At 33.0% G+C, this 27,519-nt stretch overlaps 1 protein-coding gene and 1 long non-coding RNA gene across 2 annotated transcripts in view; one reads left to right on the forward strand and one right to left on the reverse strand.

Moving 5' to 3' along the window:
• LOC136028296 (uncharacterized) lies at window positions 1–20,143 on the forward strand. Its single transcript, XR_010617805.1, has 2 exons — window positions 1–234; window positions 19,177–20,143. It is a non-coding gene; the product is annotated as an uncharacterized LOC136028296 (long non-coding RNA).
• The window catches only part of LOC136028295 (uncharacterized), a 20,643-nt gene continuing 9,759 nt past the window's right edge, over window positions 16,636–27,519 (reverse strand). The window contains exons 2-4 of the mRNA XM_065706047.1: window positions 26,959–27,369; window positions 23,516–23,658; window positions 16,636–16,824 (exon numbers count right to left, since the gene is read on the reverse strand). Of these exons, the coding sequence (XP_065562119.1) occupies window positions 16,728–16,824; window positions 23,516–23,658; window positions 26,959–27,369 (651 nt within the window). The 3' untranslated portion in view covers window positions 16,636–16,727. The remainder of the gene's footprint in view (window positions 16,825–23,515; window positions 23,659–26,958; window positions 27,370–27,519) is intronic.

Raw genomic sequence — 27,519 nt, forward strand, 5'->3', positions numbered from 1 at the left:
TTAAATGGATAAACATGTGAAATCGTTAAGTCTAGAGAAAAGACAAGGAAACTGTAAATAGTGGAAATAATCTTAGCTTTTCAGTGATCTGTCAGTAATCTTATGCATATTCCTTAGAAGCTAAAGGGTTTTTGGTGTTCTAGGCCCGTCTTGCATAGGCTAAGCTTCATAAGGAGTCAAAAGTTTTTTGGTTATTAAAAAAGGTTGGTTCTTAGGAAGGCAGCTATCACATTGGTGAGTTAGTCAAATATTAGGTAAAATTCTAGTTAATTGACTTCTTGCTATCTCAGAAAGGGTTTAGGTTAGGAAAATGAAACTTTCAGGGATTAATCTACAGACTAAAGTATGTCCTGGGAAGGTATTTTGAAGCAACTACCTCCACTCCTTCTCCCTTTAGAGGGCCTTGACCTTTGATGACCTTTAAAAATATTTGTGTTACAAAAGTGAAACCTTGCAAAATAGATCTTTTGCTTAATTGAAGTACAACAAAATTGTTTTCAGCTTCATAACTTTGCCCAATTGCATTTTATAAGGTTTTAAAGATATGCAAATACATTTCCTAAATTTTGAAAAAAACAAAAACATTGATATGGCTCAAAATTCTACTCAAATAACAGGAATATGATTTTCAGAACTAAAGGCAGAGAAAAAACAACTAGTAACTGAAAAAAGCAACTAGTAACTTCAGGCAAATTTCAGGGCCCTCTAAAGAGAGAAGGAGTGGAGGTGGGTACTTTAAAATACCTTCCCAGGACATACTGTAGCCTGTAGACCCATCCCTGAAAGTTTCATTTTCCTAACCTAAACCCTTTCTGAGATAGCAGGAAGTCAATTAACTAGAATTTTACCAAATATTACCATATCACACAGGCCTAGTTTCTAAACCATCCTATAATTTTTAGTTGAAAAAAAATTTAGAATGATTTGGCCAATACCTATAGCCTTTTATAGTCTATATTTGTTGAGGTTGCTATTTAAACTGGAATTTATAGGTAAATTAGGGGTAAAATTTTACTTTAGCTACTTTTGGCTATCTTTGAAAGAGGTTAGGCTAGGAAAATGAAACTTTCAGGGATGTGTCTACAGGCTAAAGTATGTCCCAGGATGGTATTTTGAAGTACCTACCTCTACTTCTTTTCCCTCTAGAGGGTCCTGAAATTTTTGGGTGCCTTATTTTTTGGTTATCAGTTCCTTTTTTTCTGGCCTTAGTTCTGAAGAGACAATTCCTGTTGATTGAGCAGAACTTTAAGCCATAACACTGGTTTTTTCTAATGTTAGAAATAATCTTTTATGCCACCTCATTATAGGTTAAATATATGGCTGAAATTATTTATTCTCCATGAATTTTTGTTTATTTGATTTCATTGATGTCAGTTGCTTTCTGTTAAAAATACATTTATTTTTTTTACATCAAGCTTCTTCTTTTGTGAAAAAATTTGAACTGTTTTTCCTGGAATACTTAGCCCTTGATTTCATAGATTCAACTAAAAGTCTTTGAGGCATCTTATATCAAAGTACATCTGACACATTTTAAGGTTTTTTTAGATAACATAGGACACCATTACAGTTTTACATTTGCAAAATTGTCTTAAAAAGTGCCAAGTTTAGAGAGTTATGTTAATATTCTTCTTGCTGATCAGTATAATTTTTTTTTAGAATTCCTTCTGTTTAAAGCATTTTAGAGAGATTCTGAGCCAACCATGGGTATATTGTTGTCACAAATGATTTTTCTCAAATGGGCTGGTGGTAAACAAATAGAACATATAATTTCTCTTTTTTTATTATTTCAAGACTAGAATATCACAAAACTAAGTATTCATATTGCTGATTGTATCTTAAGTAAATACAATCCCTGATGGAGTCTTGTTGATACCTGTCTTAAAATTTATTTGTCTAAATAAAATACATATTGTTTGTGAGACAGCAGTGAAAAATGGGAGCAACTATGACTTGAGTTTTTTTTTCAATATTTTTTTTTCCAAATAATTTTTGTTCTCTGGTGACTTTTATGTTCCTTCCTAAGTAACTGGCACTCTAGGTTGAGAATCCTTTATCCAAAGGGCACAGGTTTAATTCCTGGCATTAGCAGTTTATTTGGTTTGGGACAAAGGTCAGTGATGTGACTCTGTAAGTTCAGCCAGAATTGGCCCAAACTTAACAGGTTACCTAGAGAAATCTGGAGTCAGTAAGCAGGAAGGGCATGCAAAAGGATATGATGACTGGCCCCTAGCTTCCTATTGCACTTCCTGGCTAAAGGACCACCTGGTCCTTTACTGGGCTTCTGACTTAGCCATAGAAGCTTTCTTTTAAACCCCTTAAATATAAGTACAAAGGAAGAAATGCCAGTAAGGTGGTCCTTCCTTTTCAATGAATTGTTGATGTACAGACAAGAGTGTAGGTCATAAGAGGTGGCTGGTGAATGTTTTGCAAGGTTTAAAAATTTAGGGTAATTGCTCAGGTTGGCAACTGAGCACAAAAGTAAAATTTTGTGAATAGTTTTTCTTTGTGGATGTTATATTTATGTAATGTCAAGCATTTTAAAGTTAATCTTCATTGTTTTGTTTTAATTGCCATGGTCCTAGGACTTTAGTGTATTAAAACCTACTCATGTCCCTCCACTTTCTTTTAAACAGAGAGGAGTTCTATGTTTCCTAGCTTCAACAAATTTATATGCAATTTTGAGACCAGGGTTACAAAGTAGGTCAAAACTTGCAAATGGAACTGTGGTATGACTAATTACTTTGTAAAAAATGTATATCAATTTAAAGATTAAAAAAATCATGTAGAAAACAAACAAGACAAATAAATAAAAGTATCCCTTTACAACCATTTAATGAAGTGTCACGAATGTAGATCATCCCTAATATTGAAATGAACAAAGCTTCAATTATGAATCTGTTTTCTTTAAACAGACTGAAGGGGCAAACCTCCAAGCTATGACAAATTCAATCTCACTTTTGGTCTCTTTCCTTTTCAATGGGAACTTTCTTTGTTTTTTTTTTCAACCAAGTAAAAACAGTAGGGACAGGATCAGGTATAAGTGACCTTCCACTTAGCCTACATACCCAGGGGAAAATCATGCAGCTATACTAATAATTGGTAAATTTTTTGTTGATCATATTTTTGATTTACAAATAAAGTGAACATACCCCTTGATGCCTTTTTTATGTACTTTACAAAGATAATAAGTGCTTCAATTGTAATTTCAAATTTAAGCACTTTTTGAGCTCTTGAAAATGACCAAAATATACCCAAATAGTTTTTGGGTATAAAAAAGCTTAAAACATTGGTCTCACTCTTACTGTTTCATTACTTATCCATTTTTAAAATGTTGTATAATCTGTGAGCACTAATTTTCTACAATTAAGTTGGATTAATAAATTTTACAATATTATGCTGTTTTTGGTCATTTTTGACAAAATAATGTATGTTTATCACTGCCAAAATTCGTTAAGTTAAGTCAATCAATCAATCAATTTATTAATACTAAAAGAAAAACTATTACAAACGTAAATCAGTTACTAGGCCCAAGAAGCTTTGCTTGTAATGGACCACAGAGAACAAGAATAAAACACTTTTATATATATATATATATATATATATATATATATATATATATATATATATATATATATATATATATCATGAAAAGAGAAATCACCAATGCAACAGCACAAACACACAAAAAAAAAAGAGAGACAGAAGGAGAAAAGGAAGACTGTTTTCCTAAATTAGTGATTAATATAGACCAGCACTTGAATGAGGCCTTAACCCTACTCATCCATACAATCACATATGTCAAACAGCATAGCCACACACAATCAACCATAAAGAATAATCCATGGACAGGCAGTCATGTCGTCAATAAGTATAAGTCGTCATTTACCAAACAATAGAAAAAATAATATAGACAAATAATTCAGAGGCAACACCCAACATAAGGGCTCATCAGGAGAATACACTGGCCTATATAGGGTTTCGCCACTCTAAACTCTCTACCCAGCACAGTGTTGTGGCTACCACAGAATATCCATGGCATTCCCGCGTCAGGTATCACCCCCAAAACACATGCCCATGAAAAAAAAACAGCAAATGTAAAACAACCAAGTAAAACCAAAACAAGCTTATCCTGTTAATATATCCCTCCCTTTAGCAACAATAGGTAAACTAAATATTATAAATTTTACCAAATCACAAATATTAACACATTGCAAAAAACCTGAATGAACTAAACAATTATAGAATTCATCTTTACCATGTGGCTAATTTTTAAGAAAATCCGCTCAATTAGAAACACAATTCAAAATAAATGGCGCTATGACAACATTTCTCGAACCTCCGAAATTAGTTGAAAATTTCTTTAAGTATTTCTAGATAATTCTTTTGATATTTATTTAAAAGTTCGTTATAATGAAAACTAAATTTTTTAAATTGCCAAGTTAATTTATTTGCAGAAAAACCTCTTGATATCAATTTTTGGCTTAAGATTTTACATCTATTTTTAAAATCAATATAAATACTACAAATCCTTGCATAACGAAGTAACTGTGAGAAAAACGCTGAATATGTGATATTTGAGTGTATATTACTTTCAGGGAATGGGAAACTAATCACTTCAAAATCAAAATCATCCGTTTTATTATACATTTTAAAACTTAATTTATTATTATCACAAATATTAATATTTAAATCTAAGAAATGATCCTCATGACCAGCGCCATGATTAGGCTCAAGAATAAGCTTTGATGGATATGTATTTTTAGAAATATCAATGAAATCCTTACAATTTAAGACCAAAATATCATATAAATATCTTTTATTATTTGACAAAGCATGTTTTAAATTAATTGGATTATTCTTATCCATCATATATTTATATTCTAGTTGACTTAAAAACAAGTCAGCTATAAATGGGCTGGCATTCCCCCCCATAGGAATTCCCATAATTTGCTTGTACAAATCACCCCCAAATCTTATATAAGTATTGTATAAAACAAATTCCAATAACTCAAAAATCATATCCAAGCTGTAACATCTCAAGTTAACTGTAGTATTAAAGCAGTTTGTCCATATAGCTTTTTTATTATAAATGTCTATTTTTAAGAACCTTTTACTAGATAAGAGGAAAGATTTCTTGATAACAGTTTTTAAATTATCAAACACTACATTAAGTGATAAATTAGTATACATTGTCGCAAAATCGAAAGACTCAATTCTTTTAGCTGAAACCATTGTTAAAGAATCTATCACCTGCAGTGAATTATTAACACTCCAATATGGATTAAAATTCGAAATTTTTTTAATACCAGAACAATAGGTTTTAAGTTTATTTACAATTTCCTTTAAAATTAAAGAGAGGTCAGTAGCAGCAATGCGGGTTGGATATTTAGCTGCTCCAGCAATAAACCGTGGTTTAGGGGGATTCTTATGAAATTTTACAGTCCAATATAGGAAAGGGAACTTTTTATCATTGTCATTTATTTTAATATTAAAATTTTTTAAAAATATTTCTTCAGTCTTTTCAATTAAATTCTCATCCTCTATATTTACCTTTTCGTAAACATTAGTTGTGCATAACTCCCTTTTTAAGATATCACAATACAGCTTCTGACAAATTATGGCAAAATTATTATTAGCTTTATCCACTGGCTGAATTACAAATTCATTCTTTAGATTAGCAATTGCTTGTTTAATCTTCGCATTATAAAATAATGATTTAGTGTTACTATTTTTTAAGTTAGAATATATTTTATTTCTTATTCTACTAATAATTAAATTCTTCCAACTTTGAAAACTCTCTTTATTTTTATTCTCTTTCTTACACCACTTATCAATAAATAAATCAAAATCATTTTCCAAGCCATCAAGAACACTCGATGGTTTCAGATGATGAGAAAGACGGAAATTAGCCCCTTTATTCATTATAATTTGAAGATCATCTTGCTTTATTATTGACAAGTCCCCTGTTATAACATGTTTGTAAGTAGGATTTACAAATGGGCCAAGTTGCTTACGATTACAAACCGGTTTCCAATTTATATCACTATCTAGTTTTTTTAGTATTAAATTATAATTAAAAATATTTTGCCCAATAGTTTTTGAAAATTTATAAGTTAAAACTGGACTATCATTATAATTCAAATTACTAGGAAGGGCCTGTTTCACATGCCGCTGATTTAAAATTTCTGGTAAATTAATATCTTCAATCTGCTTACAAGTAAAGTTAATAGGTAAATATAATCTGTTATCCTTATTACTAATCTTATCGAACTTTTTCTTTTTTGAAATAAATTTCGTTTTAGTTAGAATGCAAATTGTATCACATATTACTTTAAAATTATAATCAAGAGCTGTATTATTCTTAACAATCCAGAAAAGTTTGATTAAATTCCTCTTGGATAAATTATTTAGACATTTTATTACAGAAATCATACCCCTAGATTCAAGTAGCTGGCATAGATCTATAGAAAGCATATGTACATCTAATTCATTTTTTCTATTATTTTTCCTATGTCCTCTCGATCGTTTTTTACGTTTAGTAGGGCAAGTAAAAGAAGGATGGTCCATAAAACCATCAATACATTTAACAACAACATGAGACATGTCACCATATTTTGCTACACGATCATTTAGCGCAAAAGGATAAGCTGTACCAAGAGTATGGATCCAGAAATCCTCCTGTTTACGTAGTCTATTATTCTTCTCTTCTTTATTTAAATTTTCTAATTCTAAATTTTCTAAAATTGTGACAGTTATATCTGATATGGAACATTTACCATTATTACAATGTTGAAATAGATAGTTATTAGTTTTTTCATTATTAACTGTTGTCTTATGTCCAGAAAATCTTTTATATATATTATTAGTTGTTTCCCCCACATATTGTAGGCAGCATTTATTACATTCTAATAGGTAAATTACATTGGTTGTTCTACAATTAACATTACCACGTAACTTGCATGCAAAATTTTTATTATACAATGTACTTTTAACAGAAGTCCGTGGGACAAAATGATCTTGGCAAAGAAAACAACGACTTTTACACTTACTAACTTTCAAAAAATCGTTCCGAGGCTAATATTTGTGTTTTGTTGCATAAAAAGTTATTGAAAATAAATCCAAAACAAACCAACATCCAAATCAAAATCCAACAATCAAAGTCCAAAAAACATGCCAAGGTCAATAGGTCAATAAATACATAAACAAAAAGATGAAAGAACATGAAATTTGCATAAGTGCCATCTCACCAATAATTAACAATATCAGGTTAAAAACCTGGACCAGGGTAAAGGTCTGTCGGGGAGAAAATTAAAAAAAAATTTTCTCCACCAGCACTGGATCCAACCTGGAATAATATCATGAAAAGAGAAATCACCAATGCAACAGCACAAACACAAAAAAAAGAAAAAAAAGAGAGACAGAAGGAGAAAAGGAAGACTGTTTTCCTAAATTAGTTATTAATAAAGACCAGCACTTGAATGAGGCCTTAACCCTACTCATCCATACAATCACATAGGTCAAACAGCATAGCCACACACAATCAACCATAAAGAATAATCTATGGACAGGCAGTCATGTCGTCAATAAGTATAAGTCGTCATTTACCAAACAATAGAAAAAATAATATAGACAAATAATTCAGAGGCAACACCCAACATAAGGGCTCATCAGGAGAATACACTGGCCTATATAGGGTTTCGCCACTCTAAACTCTCTACCCAGCACAGTGTTGTGGCTACCACAGAATATCCATGGCATCCCCGCGTCAGGTATCACCCCCAAAACACATGCCCATGAAAAAAAAACCAGCAAATGTAAAACAACCAAGTAAAACCAAAACAAGCTTATCCTGTTAATATATCCCTCCCTTTAGCAACAATAGGTAAACTAAATCTTATAAATTTTACCAAATCACAAATATTAACACATTGCAAAAAACCTGAATGAACTAAACAATTATAGAATTCATCTTTACCATGTGGCTAATTTTTAAGAAAATCCGCTCAATTAGAAACACAATTCAAAATAAATGGCGCTATGACAACATTTCTCGAACCTCCGAAATTAGTTGAAAATTTCTTTAAGTATTTCTAGATAATTCTTTTAATATTTATTTAAAAGTTCGTTATAATGAAAACTAAATTTTTTAAATTGCCAAGTTAATTTATTTGCAGAAAAACCTCTTGATATCAATTTTTGGCTTAAGATTTTACATCTATTTTTAAAATCAATATAATTACTACAAATCCTTGCATAACGAAGTAACTGTGAGAAAAACGCTGAATATGTGATATTTGAGTGTATATTACTTTTAGGGAATGGGAAACTAATCACTTCAAAATCAAAATCATCCGTTTTATTATACATTTTAAAACTTAATTTATTATTATCACAAATATTAATATTTAAATCTAAGAAAGGAGCGGGGTGTCGAGGAGGAAAAGCCCCTTTTATATACGGAGTAATTTCTGTTCGTTTTAAGTTTTAATGTTGCTCCTTACTTTCATTTCAAAAAACTTGTTTTTTTTATTTAATTTCTGAAAGTTTTTGAATTAATGCATGTCTGATTTTGGATCTCCGTACATAAATTATTAAAATGAAATTTACATATTAATTCTTTTTTTGGCTAAATGGCTTTCTCTTTGTTTTGATCAGACGATTTTGAGAAATAAGGGGTGGGGAAGGAGGCCTAGTTGCCCTCCAATTTTTCGGTTACTTAAAAAGGCAACTAGAACTTTTAATTTTTAACGAATGTTTTTATTAGTAAAAAATATACGTAACTTAAGAATTAACTTACGTAAAAAACTTTTATATTCTTATATTTTTGATTATACATATGAGGGGCTTTGTCCCCTCGTTAATGCCTCGCTCTTCACACTAAATCTTAAGTTTTGTCCCAATTCTTTAAGAATGACCCCTGAATCAGAAAGGCCGTAGAATAAATAGTTGAAGTTACTAAAAATAATTTAGCATAAAGAGCGAAGTATTTATCTCCTCCTAAATACCTCGCTCTTTATGCTAAAGGATTTTTAGAACCCCTCATATGCGTAATAATCTCTGTTCGTTTTAAGCTTTAATGCTTCTCCTTACTTTCAATTGAAAAAACTTTTTCATGCTTATATCATCATTGTTTTTTTAATTGTAATGCTAGAAAATCCTGCGGCCTTTTCATTGAATTTCTCTTCCCCCATGAAATATTCCTCCAAGGAAGGATCCTCCCATATAGCCCCCTCCCCTGAACCCCACACCCAAACCCAAAAAATCCCCCTGAAAACGTCGGTACACTTCCCAATAACCATTACTCTATGTAAACATTGGTCAAAGTTTGTAACTTGCATCCCCTCCCCCAGGGACTGTGGGAGGGGGGGGTAAGTCATCCCCAAAGACATAGCTATTATGGTTTTCGACTATGCGGAACAATATGGCTTTCTCAAAATTTTGATCCGTTGACTTTGGGGAAAAAATGACTTTGGGATTAGAGCGTGGGAGGGGGCTTAGGTGCCCTCCAATTTTTTTTGTCACTTTAAAAAAGCACTAGAACTTTCCATTTCCGTTAGAATGAGCCCTCTTGCAACACTCTAGGACCACTTGGTCGATACGATGACCCCTGGGAAAAAACAACAACAAACAAACAAACAAATAAACACGCACTCGTGATTTGTCTTCCGGCAAAAAACACGAAATCCCACATTTTTGTAGATTGGACCTTGAAATTTTCTGTTGGGTTCTCTGATACGCTGAATGCGATGGTGTGATTATCTTTAAGATCCTATGACTTTTAGGGGGTGTTTCCCCCTATTTTCCAAAATAAGGCAAATTTTCTCAGGCTCGTAACTTTTGATGACAAAGACTAAATTTGATGAAACTTATATATTTAAAATCAGCATAAAAATCCGATTCTTTTGATATATCTTTTAGCATCGAAATTCCGTTTTTTAGAGTTTTGTTTTCTATTGAGCCGGGTCGCTCCTTACTACAGTTCGTTACCACGAACTGTTTGATGTATTGAGAATGACGTCACGATGGAAACTGGCACTGGCAACCAGAAGAGCCAGTTTAACCTTTCCCTGTCCAAAAGTAACTCTTAACTACGTTATGATAGTATTCCCACTTTTCTTTTCCCCAGATTTCCCCCAAAGTGTTAATTCTTACGTCGAACAGATAACCTCCCTCCCTGCTATCAAGCCCTAAATATAATATGATGTATTAGCGTGGTAAAACTCTTAATGTTGTGATTCTAAATTCCCTGGTACCCCCTTCAGGTTGCCAGACCACAAAAAAAACGATAAATCTGGGGATAAACCCCAAAAATTCCCAAAAAGTGTCACTAGCCCTAACCACCATCAAACTCTTTTTTCAAATCGAACTTCTCCTTTTTCATAAAACTCCTTTTTATATCGGTTGCCTGATAAAACGGCTTTTATTTTAAAACTCATAGTAGTAAAACTACAAATAATAAAAGATTCTACCATTTCCGTAAATCAGAAAAACAATTTCAGAAAAAATTGTAAAAATTTCAGAAAAACAATTTGTGAAGTTGCTGATGGTGTCCTAGGGAAGAGTGCTAAGACTGCGACTAGGAATATTAGTGAAAAAGCTTTAGGTTTAATAGAGAGTAGAAGGGGTTTGTATAAGAATTATCTAAGTGATAGGTCGTATGAAAACAAAAGGAATGTAAAGAAAGTGGAGAAAGCATTAAAATATGAACTAAGGAGATGTGAAGTGGAGGCGATGGATAAAATTGCTGAGGATCTGGAAGATGTGGCTAGAAGGCATAATAGCAAAATATTATACTGGCATGTTAATAAATTGAAAGGGAGTAGCCAATCCGGACTAGTCCCAGTTAAAGATAGAAATGGGGCCACAATTAGTGATAAGGAAAAAGTTAAAGAAAGATGGGTGGAACATTTTGAGAATGTGCTAAACCGAGATACAGTTGCAGGAAAAGATATAGATGAAAATGAAAGAGTTTGTGATACCTTGGATGTGAAGGAAGATTTGTTTAGTGAGGAAGAATTAGCGACAGTACTAAAAGGATTAAAAAATAATAAGGCCCCAGGTGCTGATAGTACGATTAATGAGTTTCTTAAATATGGTGGCTCTGAGGTTAGGAATAAGCTACTGAAGATTATGAACATGATTTTTGAAAAGAGGAAGTACCCAATGATTTAAGGAAAACCTTAATTAAACCACTGTATAAGAAAGGTGACAAAAGTGAGTGTCGTAGTTATCGAGGCATTAGTCTGGTCTCTGTAGGTAGCAAATTACTGAGTAATATGATACTTTTTAGACTGAGACATGCTGTAGACAAAGTTTTAAGGGAAGAACAATGCGGTTTTAGAAAAGGCAGAGGATATTTCGATCATGTTTTCACTCTTAGGTTAATAATTGAGAAGTCCCTTCGTTGTCAAACACCTTTGGTCCTCAGTTTTATCGATTATGAGCAAGATTTCGATTCTGTTGATAGAACAGCGATAACAAAGGTCTTGCGTTATATGGTATACCTGAAAAATACATTAAAGTGATTTGCGCTATGTACGAGAATAATACTGCTGCCGTTAAGGTAGGAAATGAGGTTAGCAACTGGTTTGGTATTAAATCAGGAGTTAAGCAGGGTTGTGTTCTATCCCCCTTTATATGGATCATTTTGATGGACTTCGTCTTAAGGAGCACAGAAAAGGCAATTGGAGACCATGGAATCAAATGGGGAGGAACAACGCTCCTGGACTTAGATTATGCTGATGGTTTAAGCATATTAAATGAAAGTGTGAGCAAAATGAATGATTTTTTAGAGGTTTTACGAGTTCAGGGTGCTAAAATAGGCTTGAAAATTAATGTTAAAAAGACTAAGTCACTAAGGCTAGGAATAAGTGAAGATGAACAGGTGACATTAGGTAACGAAAAGATTGATCAGGTTGGGAGCTTCAGTTACCTTGGTAGTATTATTAGTAAAGATGGTGGGTGCGGTGAAGATGTTAAAAGTAGAATAGCTAAGGCCCAGGGTGTTTTTTCACAGTTAAAAAAAAGTTTGGAAGAATAGAAAGATAAGTCTACAAACCAAGATTAGAATATTGGAAGCTACAGTGATGACAGTGGTCAAATATGGCTCTGAAGCATGGGCACTCCGAAAAGCAGATGAAAATTTACTAGATGTTTTCCAGAGAAATTGCCTACGGATTGTTCTGGGTACCCGGCTGACTGACCGTATTTCAAACAGTAGGTTGTACGAAAAGTGTGGTTCAATCCCGCTTTCTGGGGCTATAATGAAAGAAAGGTTGAGATGGCTAGGCCACGTTCTACGGATGACAGATTACCGAAGATTGTCCTTTTTGGCCAACCGTCTGCGGCTACACGGAAACAGGTCGTCCTTATCTGGGTTGGGAGTATGTCATAAATAAAGATTTAAAGGACATGGGAACTTCCTGGGAGGGTGTAAAGAGGGAGGCTTTAAATAGATTAGGTTGGAGGAGGAGCGTGCGGAGTTGTGTTGGCCTCAGGCGGCTTGGTGCTGCAGTGAGTTATTAGTAGTAGTAGTAGTAGTATTTCCGTCCTAAAACCGGGATACTCTGAATTTAGGTTACTTTAATAAGTTTGTTACACTTCGCACTTATTATTATTACCTTGGTGAAAAAGGTGCTGGAGTAATGATTTTTTGCCATGACAATTTGTCAACAAGGGAAGTAAAAGTTCCAGAAATAATTAAATATGATGAAATAATGTGTATTATAGTTAAACAGAAAATTCTACCACACCTATTAACCAGTATTATTGTTGGATATTTGTATTATTCACTCAGCCAAAGATGGGAGAAGCGTAAAATTTCTTGGAGAAACTTTATACATCGTTCGATTATATCCAACTAAAACACCCTAACGCTGGGATAAGGGTGTAATTCGCTATGAGACAGGGGGGAAAAGTTTCCTCTGTAAACCCAAACTCCCCCAGGATTTGATAAAATTACGCCACTGGCTGGGATTCTACTAACTGGTGACGGAAATGAAAAGAACATGAGTCATCTGTATCAGGAAGCTAATTAAAACAAATTGTTAATATCCAACAATCAAGATTGTATGTACCTTGGCCTCATTTGCACAAACATACATGAATTCAATTTGAGACCAAATTCCCCATCCACATGGTGACAGTCACCATTTTACACTTTGTCTAAATCCAACACAAGATTATATCAGGAAGTTTAAATTTGATGACTTTTAAGCTCGACGATTATTAATAGTTGTCTGCTCAAGTTTGGAATGTGGCTTTTAAAAGAATGATGGGAAGAAATATTCATTGCCAAGGAATCGAGTAAGAAAGCCAAACTTTTCAAGGAAAAACTTGTCAATAAGCATTTACTCCAGTTTCCTAACGTGAAAAAAAATCTATTATAATGATAATACACTGAAAAGTTTATTTCCCTTCCACAAGAACCTTATTTTCCCTTGGGGCATAATTTACAACACATACCAAGAGGGTCTGGTGGGCTGTGCTATCTCACGAGTGTTTGTTGTATGATCTTAGGTCTATCTTGAACAAAATGGCTAAATAAGGAATTTGATCAGAAACACTTGGGAAAAATCAGGTTGACGGGGGGGGGGGGGGGTGGTGGTGGTTGGCATTGGATCACTTTTTACTCTTAAAAAGAAATTAGAACTTTAATTTTTCTGATCATTTGAGTTCCCTTCGAGTTTTATACAACCACTTCTTCCATAGGAACTTTAAATGCACCCAGGGCATAAGATACAACACTTACTCTGGGCTCTGGGGGGGTATATTGACCTTGAAGTTTTGTTATCTGATCATATGACAATTTCTAACAAACTGGTAATCTAAAATTTTGATCTTTTTTTTTTGGAAAAAAGACGATGCATTTATGTGTGTAGAGGGAGGGGGTAGATGCCCTTTGATCACTTTTACTCATAAGAGAGGCAACTAGAATTTTCAATTTCCAATCAAATAAGCCAACTCTAAAATTTATACAGTCACCCTTTACATAAAAACATTATATGGTCCTGGGGCATCAGTTAAAATACTGGCCCGGGCTCTGGGGGCTCGTCTTGACCCTTTAGTTTTTGTTGTTCGATGTTCGACCTGTTTTTTTTTTTTTTTATAAAATAGACAAAGATAGGCTTTGATAACCTTTCTTAATTTTTTTCTGGATGGGGTTTTTCTGGGAAAGAAGAACGTGAGGGGGGGTAGATGCCCTCTGATCTCTTTTAATCTTAAAAAGTGAGATATAACTCTCAAATCTCAATCAAACGAGCCCTCTCTAAAGTTAATACGAGCATCCCTTCTATAAGAACCTTATATGCCCCCGGGGCGTAGAATACAGCGCCTGTCCCCGGGCTTGGTGGGGTTGTGTTAATTCTAGAGTTCTGTTATATGGCCTTTGAGCTATTTTTGATAAAACAGCTATATCAAAATTTTTATAGCGTATGTTTGGGGAAAAAGGGTATGTAGGGGAGCTAGTTGCCTTCCAATCAGTTTTGAATCTTAAAAAATGCACTAGAACTACCGTTTCCATTCGAAAGAGCCCCCTTCAAAGTCTATAGAACTATCCCTTCCACCTGTAGTGCCTCTGGGGAAAAAGTGACAATAATAACAAAACATGGGAGCTGTTTGGCCTTTGCTATGGGCAACGCTGTAGTATTGCCTCTGATATTGCACAAACGACCTTCTTCTATTATGGATGCAAACAGTATCTATAGCTACGCTGTTACATCCTTTAATCTCTCCGTGCCCTTTGACTACTTGGATGGACTTGAACTATTTTTGTTTAATTTAATAACTGTAACAGCAACAGTAGTGGTTATAATAGAAGTGGCACCAGGGGTCTTAGCAAGAAAATACACAGCAGTAGTTTCAGTAGCAGCTGCAACCACAAGTGTTTCCACATGTGTTCAAAAGTGGTCGCTGCTATGACAGTCACTAGTAGTTTCAATTGTAAGGAATCACAGAATCACAGTCAAAAGCAAGGAATCACATGTAATCGGAGGTACAGTCACAAATCTTTCAAGTCACAAATAGTAAACACTTGAATGCACATGATATGTTCTGATTAAGTTTAAAATCTCCCATAAATTCATTAAGAATTCCATCTTACTTCTAGCAGAAGTAAGAAGCATTTATTTATGGCCTTACAACTTTTCTCTTCTCCGGAAGTTGCAAATTATTAGCTTCATAAAATTAAACTAAAATAATTTCTAAACTGATTTAGCTTTTGCTGAAGATTGTGAAGACGCAGAAGGACTACTTCAGTCACCCAACCAAAACTAAGAGAACTTTTAGAATAAGCAGAAATATTTTTTATGTCAATCAGAGTTTAGTGTTACATTGAAAAACCCAACATGGATTATAAGAAAATAAAATTTTAGATTGATTTTTTAACTTTTGGTGGTTATCATTATTTTTCTATAAATTCCAGTTCCTGAATTTCTTCTTAAAATTAAAACAAAAGATATATTTACCTAAATTATAGAAATTTTGTTTTGTTTTTAAATTAGCATTATGGTTTTAGTTGTTTAATCTCTCCCTGATAAACTTGAACTTTTCGTCTCTTTATATATTCTTGGCCAAAAAGTATATCTAAAGGACAAAATAAAAGTTATACCTTAATTTCTATCTGATCACAAGACAAGGACAGAAAATGAAGGACCCATTTGATCCCCATAAGCATTTGTCTTCAGTTTAAATTGAAATTTCAATATCTTAGAGTCAAATTAAACGTAACCCGATGTTGTAGAGTTTCAATATGTCATAAAAATTGACATATGAGTCGTACTCACAATCAATTATGCTCATACTCACTCAAATACATAGAGTCAAACTAAATGTAAATAGTCTATAGTACTTCAAGATGTGAGGAATTCCGTAATACTGGTAGTTTTCACTCTTCTTACACCTATGTTACTGTGCCTAAGATTCAACAGATCTGTTCAATATTTCACTCTGTTCTGCCTTCAACCTGTGCGTAGCAAGAGATGGGTCAAACCCCAAACCAAGAATCCTTCAACCTTCGCCAAAGGCTCACCGGTAAAGAGTTGATCTTGAAGTTTCACATAAACAACCCTGTTAACACTACCCAGAAAAAGCTTTAAGTCAGTAAGGGTGTTGTCAGCATCTCTTGGTTTACGCATCTCAGATTCTACTATTACGTTACACGTAGGTTAAAAACTTCTCTTTTTACAAGATCTTTTTGGCTTTGTTTTTTTAGAACATAAGTAGCATTAATGCAGCAATACATGTAAGCTGCTAAGTTGTTTAATCGTTTGAAAAATTGGTAATCATTGGTACAACCCTTTATTTACACAATTTTGGTCAGTAGCTCATGGAAGAACATGAGGTATTCCAAACATCCACAAGGAAATCAGTATTTTAGGCCTTTTAGTTTACTAAAAAAATCGATAAACTGTTCATAGCCAAAATATAGAAACAAACTAGGTGAACAAATCTTGAAAAAATAACAATATCACAGGTTTGATGAAGACCAAAGGAGTAAATAACTCAAAAATTTTGTTATAAGAAGCATGTTCAATCCTTGCTAATAAAAAATGGTTTCATTCAGATAGTTCATGTATATGAGTAGAGTCAAAGAAACAGTGAATGAATCAAAGGTAAGTAAAATGTTTCAGACGTCTGTAAGTACGATCATTTATTTGAAAATTTACATTCACAGCACATCAAGTATGTTCACTATTGAATAGATGGTTGTTAAAACACTTCTACGTGGGTTAATATTTGAGTTGTGAAGATAGCCATTGAAGGACGCCCACGACGGTTCCTGACATGATAACGGGTATACTAACTGCTTTCAATATATCCCATAAACTGAAAAAGAGATGGAATTAAAAACATCTATTAACAGTTGTTGCACAATTATAAAGCCTTTACATTTATTTTACAATTAAATTATTACAATTATATTACAATTATTATAATTAAATTACAATTACAATTAAATTATTACATTAAAACTAAATTTATTTATTTTATTCTATTAATTTATTTATTAATTTATTATTTATTTTATTAATTTATTTATTAAAAATTATTGCAATTGAATTATATTTACAATTAAATTACAATTACATTTAAAGGTTAAAAGAAGCTGCAGAGTAGTTTCTATGAATTCCCATAAAATGATAACAAGTAACATACAATTGCTCTCCGACTAAAAATTTTAGGAATGAACTTGACCTGCAATCGTCTATTTCACGCCATTGTCTGGTGTCTTTTAAATAAGTGTCATACGGAATTTGTGGAAAAAATCTCCTGAGTTTTAGTATAAGTAGCATGTAGTTTTCTTTGACTTTTTCTTCGCCGAATCAAGATCTTTATTTCTCTAATTTAAGACGAATTTTCTGAATTCCTTAAAACCTCTTAAATTCAGACTTGGCAAAGGTATGAGTCTCAATATCAAAGGCCAATACTCTTTTCTCTGATCAAACCTCTTGACAAAAATAAGATCAATGTTACGAATAAGTGGGTCTATGTCTTTTTACTTAATTTTGACGTTGGAAGTATACTATAGAACAAGGGATATGGAATGGGATGATGTTAGTTTGAAAATCTTCTGCTTCCCGATTTCACATTTTTAATTACGAGATACTATTACTGAAATTGTTGTTGTGACTGATAAGTCGTAATTTTTATTCTTGATAATCAAATATAGTTTATTAATGAATGTTAATTTCATAGCTGGTCTTAAGAGTATATCTCTACTCATCAAAGGTTCAACATAACTGCTTTCTGGGAACCAAGAGTGATGAAACTCAAAAATGAGGTGGGGAGAGGGGTTAAGACGATGTAATCAGGGCATATATCATTAAAGATTATAGGATCATAGTCAAACTTGATACGAGGTAATAGCTTGGATGTTAAACAGGCTTAGGACTAATCTGTGTGGTGGATCGGTAATTGAATATATGCTGCTGAAAAATCTACCGATAGGGCATGCCAAGCTGCGTGCATCAGATCTCGGTTAATTGGGTTTGCAGTTGGGGGTCTTTGTTTTAATTGCGTCTTTATGAAGTTCAAACGTCACCAAGAAGCTTGAGGATCATTTGTCCCCAAAGGAAACTGAAATTGTGACTTTTGTGTGTGTTTTGGTTTTGGGTTAAACATATGCAATCATTTTTGTGAGCTGGCGTCTCTACAATGGGTAAATAGTCAAGGGAACCAAACATTTTGCAATATTTATTTTTTGATGCAAGTTATTTTTTGTTATTTTCAAACGCCAGTTGTTCTACTCTTGTCTAAGAACAGTAGAGAAAACTGCATCAATAAGATACCAAACAGTTGGGTTACACGACATAATTGGCATCCAGTTTCTGTTTTTCAATAAAGTTTATAAAACTGGTTCAAACAAAAATTGTTTTTAATAGCAAGTGTCAATGAGGTGAATCATATAGACATAAATGTAAGTCCTTTAAAATTTTCTGGAGAGAAATGAGAAAGTTATATGATGCACATCATGTTTGCTCCCTCAAATCCTGGCAGAATCCTTGTAAAAAAAATCACTCATTAAAATCTTGTTAATTTAGTTTGAGTATTTTAAGCACTTCAAATATTATTCTAAAGGCGAAGACAATAAACATTGAATCCAGCTGTGTTCAAAAGAAACCATTCAAAGACGTTCTTTTTGTGCGAAAGGAAATTCCAGTTGATTTTCATAAATTTCCTTGGAGATTTTAGATGGACTAGAAAAAACCAATGATCTTTGAAAACAACATGTAGACAGTATGAAAAACTTATTTAGACCGAGTTATAAGTCGCTTGGCGTATAGGTCACTCAATACTAGCTGTCATATCTTTTGTATGTAACAAATACAAAATTCCACATAGGAGGTTAAAACCTTTTGTGGGTTCTCTCATACACTTTGCCTGATGGCGTGATTTACATTAAGATTCCATGACTTTTAGGGGGTGTATCCCCCTTCTTCAAAAATAAGGCAAATTTTCCAGGGATCGTAACTTTTGATTGGTACAACTAAAATTGATAAAAACTTAGATATTTAAAATTATGAAAAAAATCCACTTTTTTTGATGTACCTATTGGTATCAAAATTCTGTTTTTAAGAGTTTTGGTTACTATTGAGCTGGGTGTCTCCTTCCTACAGTTCGTTCCCACGAACTGTTTGAAACCCATAGTCAATATTCTTTACTTCCTTTATTTTTAAGATCAGGAAGCAGTTTAGCGGCGATACCCTCAAGAAGCAGGTGTTATCAATTTTCTTCAAGATGTAGGTGTTTATTACATAAGAGGAGTTGCGTGACTTTTTGAAATTATTTAGGACAATGTAATCTTCCATGACTTGTTGGATCTTACGATTTGCTTGAGTATTATTTGTGCATCGGAAGGATAAACATCTACATCTTTTTTTTAAAATAAAGATGAAATATTCCATGAAAGTGTGTTTACATGATAGCGTTGTAGAAGAGTTGAATGTTGAGAAAGAGAAATATTTGAATTATGAAACAAGTGCTAATAGTAACACTATTGGATATGTATACGTGCATTGTCATGCAGTATTGAGTTAAATCTCTTTAGAGTACCAAGAAAATTCAACTCTTTTAGAGGCGGATATGCGAAAACAACATCACTAGAGGAGTTATTGTTGAAAAAGGACGCAAATCTAAGACTTTTATTTGATAATAAAGCCCAGCTTCTTGCTACTGATGCTGGTAACATGCCACTTGATAAATCTTATCACCATTCTCCTAGTTTTATCATTCAACAGAAGTTAAAAAGGAGACAGACAGAGTGTGGTTTCTACGCCATCGCTCTGAAGATACTGGCTAATATGATTATAAGCTTACTGATTTTTATTTGTTTGTTACAGAAAAAGATTTTTCATGTGAGAATATCGTATGTGACATTGCTTCAAAAATAAAAAAAATAACCACGTGAACTTTGTTACATGAATCAAAATAGTAATGTTGACTATACAAGTAAATATAATAAAAATGGAGTTACAATATATTGTAGAAAGTTTGACCCTGACTCTAAATGACAAGATGAGTAAAAATCGAATCCTGACATCCTGATTTATCATTACCGATGGTTACCTATGCGTGGAAGAAGAAATCTAAAGAATGAAGGCTCTTTTGTACATACAAGATTTACTAATAAACAAATTCACGAACATTTTGGAAGAGTTTCATTATTAGGGTACTGAGATTTATATTATAAAGGTATCAAATCACATTTTAAACTAGAAAGTATTTGAATCAAGGATTTTCTACATAAATGCAGGGAAATTCACTTCAAGTATATCAGCGCAATTAAAATTAAATATAATAGTGCATGAAAATCACAACTTTTGGTTGATAAATCTTGTAGTGGCTTTAGATTTTAAATAATATATTTTCCGCATTGCTCAAGAAAGTTTTTGATGTGAGGCGTTAGAATGCATACAGTAGGCCAAGAGTATCGAAAAATTCAATATTCTTCGCTGTTTGAAAGATGGATAGCCAATCCTTACAGTTGATGGACTACTACTGACAATGATGAGGTTATTGTTTACACTTTGGGTATGGTTGAGGAAATCCGAAGTTATGCTATAGGATTTGTATTTGGACATGTAGGGATCCTGATTTATGTTCAATCAAATGATTTATCAAATACTGACTATTTGATTAATGTTCATGGTGCAAAGCCTAATAGAACACTGCCATCAGGGGTAATTTCCCAATTAGTTTCAAATTGGTTTAGTGAGATTAATGCTGTACTCTCCTCCAACGGTTTTTCAAAGGTACTCTCTAAACGCACTGTTCTCATTCCGACAATACTCGTATCTTAAGTACCGGACAAATCCAATGCAATGATATCATGGGTTTTTGCAAACATTTAATCGGTTATACCAATTTCAGATGGTTATGAATCTCGATCTTGGGATTGCATTGTCAATTCATATAGGATGCTATAGGATTTTCAAAGAATAAAATGTAGAGTGGAATGTCATCGACTTTACATAGAAGAAATGAAAATCTCAACATTTCAAATTTTTGTGGAGGATTTGTCCGTGATCCTATAGCTCTAATACTTTTAAAAAATCCAAAGTGAGTTTGAAATAAATTCACCATTGATAAATGACGAACATCCTAAGCCATAAGGAAGAAAGGAGAGCAGCTATGGGCATCTTTAAATGGATTGAGGCATCACTACTTCTTTACTCAAATACTTTCTAGGATAGTTAAATATCCATCCTTAGAATATTCTTAACTTATATGCTTAAGAAAATGAAAAAAGATCTTTCAGCCAACATAGGTTTTGGTAAACCCGGAAAATAGTGCCACTTTAGAAGGAAATATGCTAGAACAAAATGAGAGACACTTTTAGATTACTAATTTTATGCCCATTTTCTTGATTTTGTTCACATTTCGCTAAAATATACACATTTCACATATACTCTAGTTACGCATCACCAATCACTTAGGTTTTGCTTCTCATGTTAATGATGGACATTTAAAAAATATAAAAATACTAGCTGTTGGGGTGGCGCTTCGCGCCACCCCAATACCTAGTTGGTGGGGGCGCTTAGCGCCCCCCTCTCAAGCCCCCCCCCGCGTAAGTCGCTACGCGCCATATTAGTTACGCGCCATTGTAGTTGTGTCCCTGTGTCCCACCTGTGAATATAGATAGATATATATATATATTTTTAACTACATAAAACTTGCGAATATACAACATTCTTTGCTGTCACATTGTCTGTCCATATAAGTAGATTGTCAGGTTTACCAATTCTTGAACATGCAACATAATAATTGTCCATGGGAAAACTATCCGTATTCAGATCTATATCGCATTTTTCTAACGATTACCCTTGAGCTTTGTTGATGGTGATTGCTAATCGAACATTCCCTGTGTCCCCGTCGTCATTTATATATCCCCCTGTTCCACCGGCGTCCCCGTTGTAGTTGTGTCCTGGTCGTCATTTATATTCCCTGTGTCCCAGTCGTCATTTGTGTCCCGGTATCCCAGTCTGTAATTTCTCTTTGAGTGTCCCGGTCGTCATTTATATTCCCTCTGTCCCGGTCTGTAATTTTTCTTTGAGTGTTTTTTATTTTTAGTTTTTTACCTTTTTTCTTTTTTCAGTTTTCTTTTTCTTCTTTATTTTTCAGCGTCACTATGAAATACATATCGCCGAACCTTTGTTTTTTTTAACTAAAATCTGGTAGGCATTGATGACCTTATCCAAGTCAAAATCCCAAACCCAATCATCATCGCTATCCTTTTCAGTTTTGATATGTTTTGACTCTCGCTGTCCAGGTGGATTTTCATCTAACTGCGTGGTTTTGCGTTCTCGTCATTTATATTCCCTGTGTCCCGGTCGTCATTCGTGTCCTGGTATCCCAGTCTGTAATTTCTCTTTGAGTGTCCCGGTCGTCATTTATATAGATATATAGATATTGTTTCATTTCAGTTTTTTTTTCTTTTTTAGTTTTTTCTTTTCTTAGTTTTTTTTTAGTTTTTCTTTTTTAAGTTTCTTCTTTTTATTGATTTGTTTTCTTCAATTTGTCAATGTTCATTCTAACATTGACACTTGGAAAAATCTTTACGTGCCAAGCAAGCTAAAGCTCCAACAATTTATAATAAATTTATTATAATTTATAGTTTTTTCTTTTTAGTTTTTTACCATTTTTCTTTTTTCAGTTTTCTTTTTCTTCTTTATTTTTCAGACGTCATATGCAAACCCTCAATACAAAAATACATACAACTTATTTTTATATATAGATAAGATATAATCTGGCGTAATAGACATAGTGTAACAGACATAAAAGACAGACAACTTATTTTTATATATATAGATTTTTATATATATAGATACAGTTTCTTCTTTAGTTTTTTTTCTTTTTTAGTTTTTTCTTTTTTTTAGTTTCTTCTTTTTATTGATTTGTTTTCTTCAATTTGTCAATGTTCATTCTAACATTGACACTTGGAAAAATCTTTACGTGCCAAGCATGCTAAAGCTCCAACAATTTATATTAAACCTCAAAATTTGGGGTATCTGTTTTAAGGTTTTCGAATTACTTTAATCTATTGTCAAAATATATTGAAATATTTGTGCAATTCCCAGTTTTTTTTTTAGTTTTTTCTTTTTTTTTAGTTTTTTAGATTTTTTAGTTTTTTTTTAGTTTTTTATCTTTTTTTATTTTTTTACGTTTTTTCTTTTTATGTTTTTTCTTTTTTTTAATTTTTTTAATTTTTAATTTTTTTTAGTTTTTTCTTTTTAGTTTTTTTTTTAGTTTTTTACCATTTTTCTTTTTTCGAATTACTTTAATCTATTGTCAAAATATTTCGAAATATTTATGCAATTTCCAGTTTTTACATTCTAGTTTGTTTTCTTTTATATATATAGAAGATATAATCTGGCGTAACGGACAGACAACTTATTTTTATATATATAGATAGATATAAATAAAAAGAAATGATATGAAAATTTAGTGCTGCTTCTATCTAGTATACACTCAAATAAAAATAGCAAGCAATCAATTAAGATCGAAAGCGAGTCCATACTTATTAGGATCCGAAGCAACTTCGAAAGTATCTTTCAACTTTTCACCATCTGACTTCTGAATAATTGCAGTCCTTAGGGGGACCTCCTTGTAGTTTGTATCCAGCGATGCCAGTTTATCAAGAACCGAAAAACCATCTAGTACCTATAAAAAATAAGGCATCCAAATTCAGCACATTAATAGAAGGAAATTTAGAGGGAGCTCCTTGTAGTTTGCATCCAGCGATGCCAGTTTATCAAGAACCAAAAAACTATCTAGTATCTATGAAAATTAAGGCATCCAAATTCAGTACATTAATAGAAGGAAATAATAGGGTTGCCAGAAAGCTGTCAGCCTTTACGCAGTTTTTCGAAACAATGTGTATAATTTTAAGCCACCATGTAGTTCATCTTTGATCACTAATACATTAATTATCTAAGTTACAATCAGTTGAGTCTATTTTCAAAATCTAACAAAGAAAGAGATATTGATCCTCCATTATCATTGCTGGTACGCAAAGCGTTGACTTGACGTTGCTGTTGTTGTATATTTTTTTTACAGGGACAAGTAGCAAATCTGTTTATGAACCTTACTGTGTCAGAGATAAAGCCCTGGATCACATATTGACAGATAGATCATCAATCCATTGTACTACTGCACGGCCTAAACCTGACAGATTAATTTTGGTTTTAACTTCAATTCTGTCAGAAATTAAAAAGAGACATTTACCCCACGAAGATATTCAACAATTTTTTTAGATATCCATTTTGATCAAACAGTCTGAAGATCCCATAAAAAATGCTTGCGCGATTGACATGATCCCAAAACCTATATGGTAAGGATTATAAATAATTCAAATCGCTAGTAATTTAAACATGGGCTTTTTAATGGAAAAGGGTATTAACTGATGTTGGGTTATCAAAGGGGGTGCGGAACTCTCAAGAATAATATTATAATTCAAAAGAATAAAAAATTGTCGGAGGCGAAATGGATTTTGGAACTTAGAAATTATTTCAGGTAGGCTTGGAGGACCTGAAGAGAGTGGTAAAATAATAAAAAAAATAATGACCGCCAAAACAGGTCTGATAACGACCCCAAAAAATTCCCTGTCCACTTACCATGAAAGGTTTCCTGCATTAAACTTGATACAGGATTACACAAAGGGATCAGAGGATGGAGTCAAAACTATCATATGTAGCATAGGAGAAAGAAAGGGGGAAATATAGTCGGACTTCAAATATTGTGTTAGGAAGGGGCTACGTATCATAAATTATAATTCAAGTACAAAAGTTATATCTTTATTTAGCAGCTTAGAGGATTCAAGTTAAAGTTTCCAAGCATTGTGTTTGAGGGTGGGGTATATAAATATTATTTAGCATTTTGCTACAAGACGAAAACAAATGTTTAGCTGCAGTGTCTTAGAATGACTTTTGAATTTAAGATGAAACTTTGATGTAATGTCTGAGGGGAAGGGGCAAGCAAACTTCAATTTTTGATTTGGGAAAAGAGAGAGAAAAAGCAATAAGAGATTCAGTCTCCAATATGACTGAATTTTTTTGTCCCTGTGAGCATGTATTAGACTAGAATCCATCCATCTGAAGTAGAGGTACAGAACCAAGGGCTTATACAGTGGGGGTAAGGGGGTTTGACTCCTCCCCTGAAATTTTTGTTTGATTCGTAAAAACGTAACAAAATTGAATATAACCAGATTTGTGATGCATTTTTTACGATTATTTCACACAACCTCCCTCTCGAAATAATTTCGTTTGAACACCAACCCCCTCCCCCCAAAAAAATCGTGGATACTACTCTGTACAGAACCAAGGAAATTATGTGTGACAAGGCTATTAAAATAGCGCATCTGCATTATCTGAGAAGATGCTTGGGAATTTGAATTAACATTCCTAGGACTTAAAGGGAGGCCAGGTAAACTTCAAGTTTTGATTTGGACAGAAAGACAGAAGAAAATTGAGAGATACTACAGATCTAGGTTGTCAAAATGTGGACACATCAGGAACAAAAGATAGATTGGGCTGAAAATTTCATCATTTCGGTGTGGGAAGAGGCGAAAGGACTATATATTTTGTGATTAGAGTTAGGAAATGTGGGAGGCAGAAATAAATCAAGGAATTCAATCCTCACAAAATATTTTAAACTATTAACCCTAATAGAACTTTTTGAATATAATGTCTCAGAAAATACTTAGAGGGTTAAATTGATAATTCGATGGTTTATTTTGGGAGGGTATGGGTATCATAATTATTCTGTTTTTAGTTTGTTTATTCTGTTTTTCATAAAATACCTGTTTCTTATCGACAAACGGAACAATAATACAGTTAGGGATTACTTGAAATCGTTGCTCAGCGAAAGTTATTACAGGTACTCACATTTGATAGCAATAGAATATTGAATAAGTGAAATCACTAGGCTCTATTACAATATTACAAAGAGAGATGTAAACTAAAAATAAAAAGTCTTGCAAATCCATAAAACCTTTGAAATTAACAACAAATATTGCTAGCTTATACTAACAATGTTCATTTTACCAATAAGTCTAATTAACAAAGAATAAAAGTACGGCCTAGCACTTTTAATATTCATAATACCAAAATTCAGGTGTAGCTTTAAGTAGAGCTATTGGTGACATAAAAATAAATGACTCGAATTTTGGTTTTCTCGAACGAGAAACTGATAGTTTATCCATCCCTGAGATAAATCCTGTGCCACTTTCGCATTCACAAAATCACACATGGGTCCACTTATTCAGATCCAAAGAAGCAAGCGCAAAAGAAGCCATGATTAAATTTAAAAATGTCTTACGTGTTTTACTCTTGATAACTAATGGAATTAATTCACCTGGTAAATGAAATAGTTTTCGCAATTTAATCACTTACTAATGCTGGGCGAGCGCCCTTGAATTTTACTAATCGTAAATATTGGCGAGTGACTCGTTTGGCTTTTAAAAAATTTCTAAATCTGGATTCTACCTGTTTCCTATTTTTGTTGGATCTCCGTTCTATTTGGTTTTTAGATTTAAGATTCGTCAAATTTTGGTCTGTATTTTTCGAAATTGGCTTTCCACATTTTTTGGTCAATTCAATTTAGTTTTCTTTTATATTCATTCTTTTAGAGCTAAAAAAAGGGTGGAATTGTCCTCCCAAGATATATATTAAGTTATTCAGCATTTTTATTGGTCTTAAAAAACCTTACCCTTAATCTTTTTTTCTTTAATTTTGGTGAAAGGTTGAAATGTAGCTCATTGAGATCTGAAGCACAATAAGTAGATAATTAATTGTAACAGGTTCCAATTAGTATTTTTCAACGCAAATTGAAAATTGTAGTTAGCAAATGACCACTAAAAAAATAGTTATAAAAAGCCTTTTTTACTGCGGGGTAAACAACAAAGAAAAGTCATTAGCAAAGATAAACATTCAAGAATTAAAAAACTAAAGAAGTTTAGGGTACCTTTCCAAAAGCAACATGTTTATGATCTAGCCACGGGGCTGCAGAAGTAGCAATGAAAAACTGGCATCCATTTGTATTTGCTCCTCTACTCGCCATTGCAACGATTCCTGGCATTGTAAAATTTACCTTAAAATTTTCATCAGGAAAAACAGTGCCAAATATGCTAGTACTCCCACGGCCATCTCCGTAAACGACGTCACCACCTTGAACAAGCGAGTTTTTTATTACTCGATGGAATTTTGAGCCTGTGTAACTTTTTCCTTCAAAGCCATCGGTGGCTAATGTGAAAAAATTATTAACTGTTTGAGGGACTTCTTTACCAAACAGGCCAATTTCTAGATCTCCAAGGATTTCGCTGTCAATTGATATTGTAAATATAACTCGATGGGTGACCTCCAAGTACTCGACTGCCTTAAAATAAAATTTTGAATTAAATACATAAGATCGAATTTACTTTTTTTTTATTTTAATGTTGATCAGGTTGAAAATAACAGCAATTCTATTGCAATTTGAGGAAAAAATTGGAGAAGACATACACAAAAAATTTCTGGAAAAAAAATT

Source organism: Artemia franciscana, chromosome 6, assembly GCF_032884065.1.
Source record: "Artemia franciscana chromosome 6, ASM3288406v1, whole genome shotgun sequence".
NCBI classification, from domain to species: domain Eukaryota; kingdom Metazoa; phylum Arthropoda; class Branchiopoda; order Anostraca; family Artemiidae; genus Artemia; species Artemia franciscana.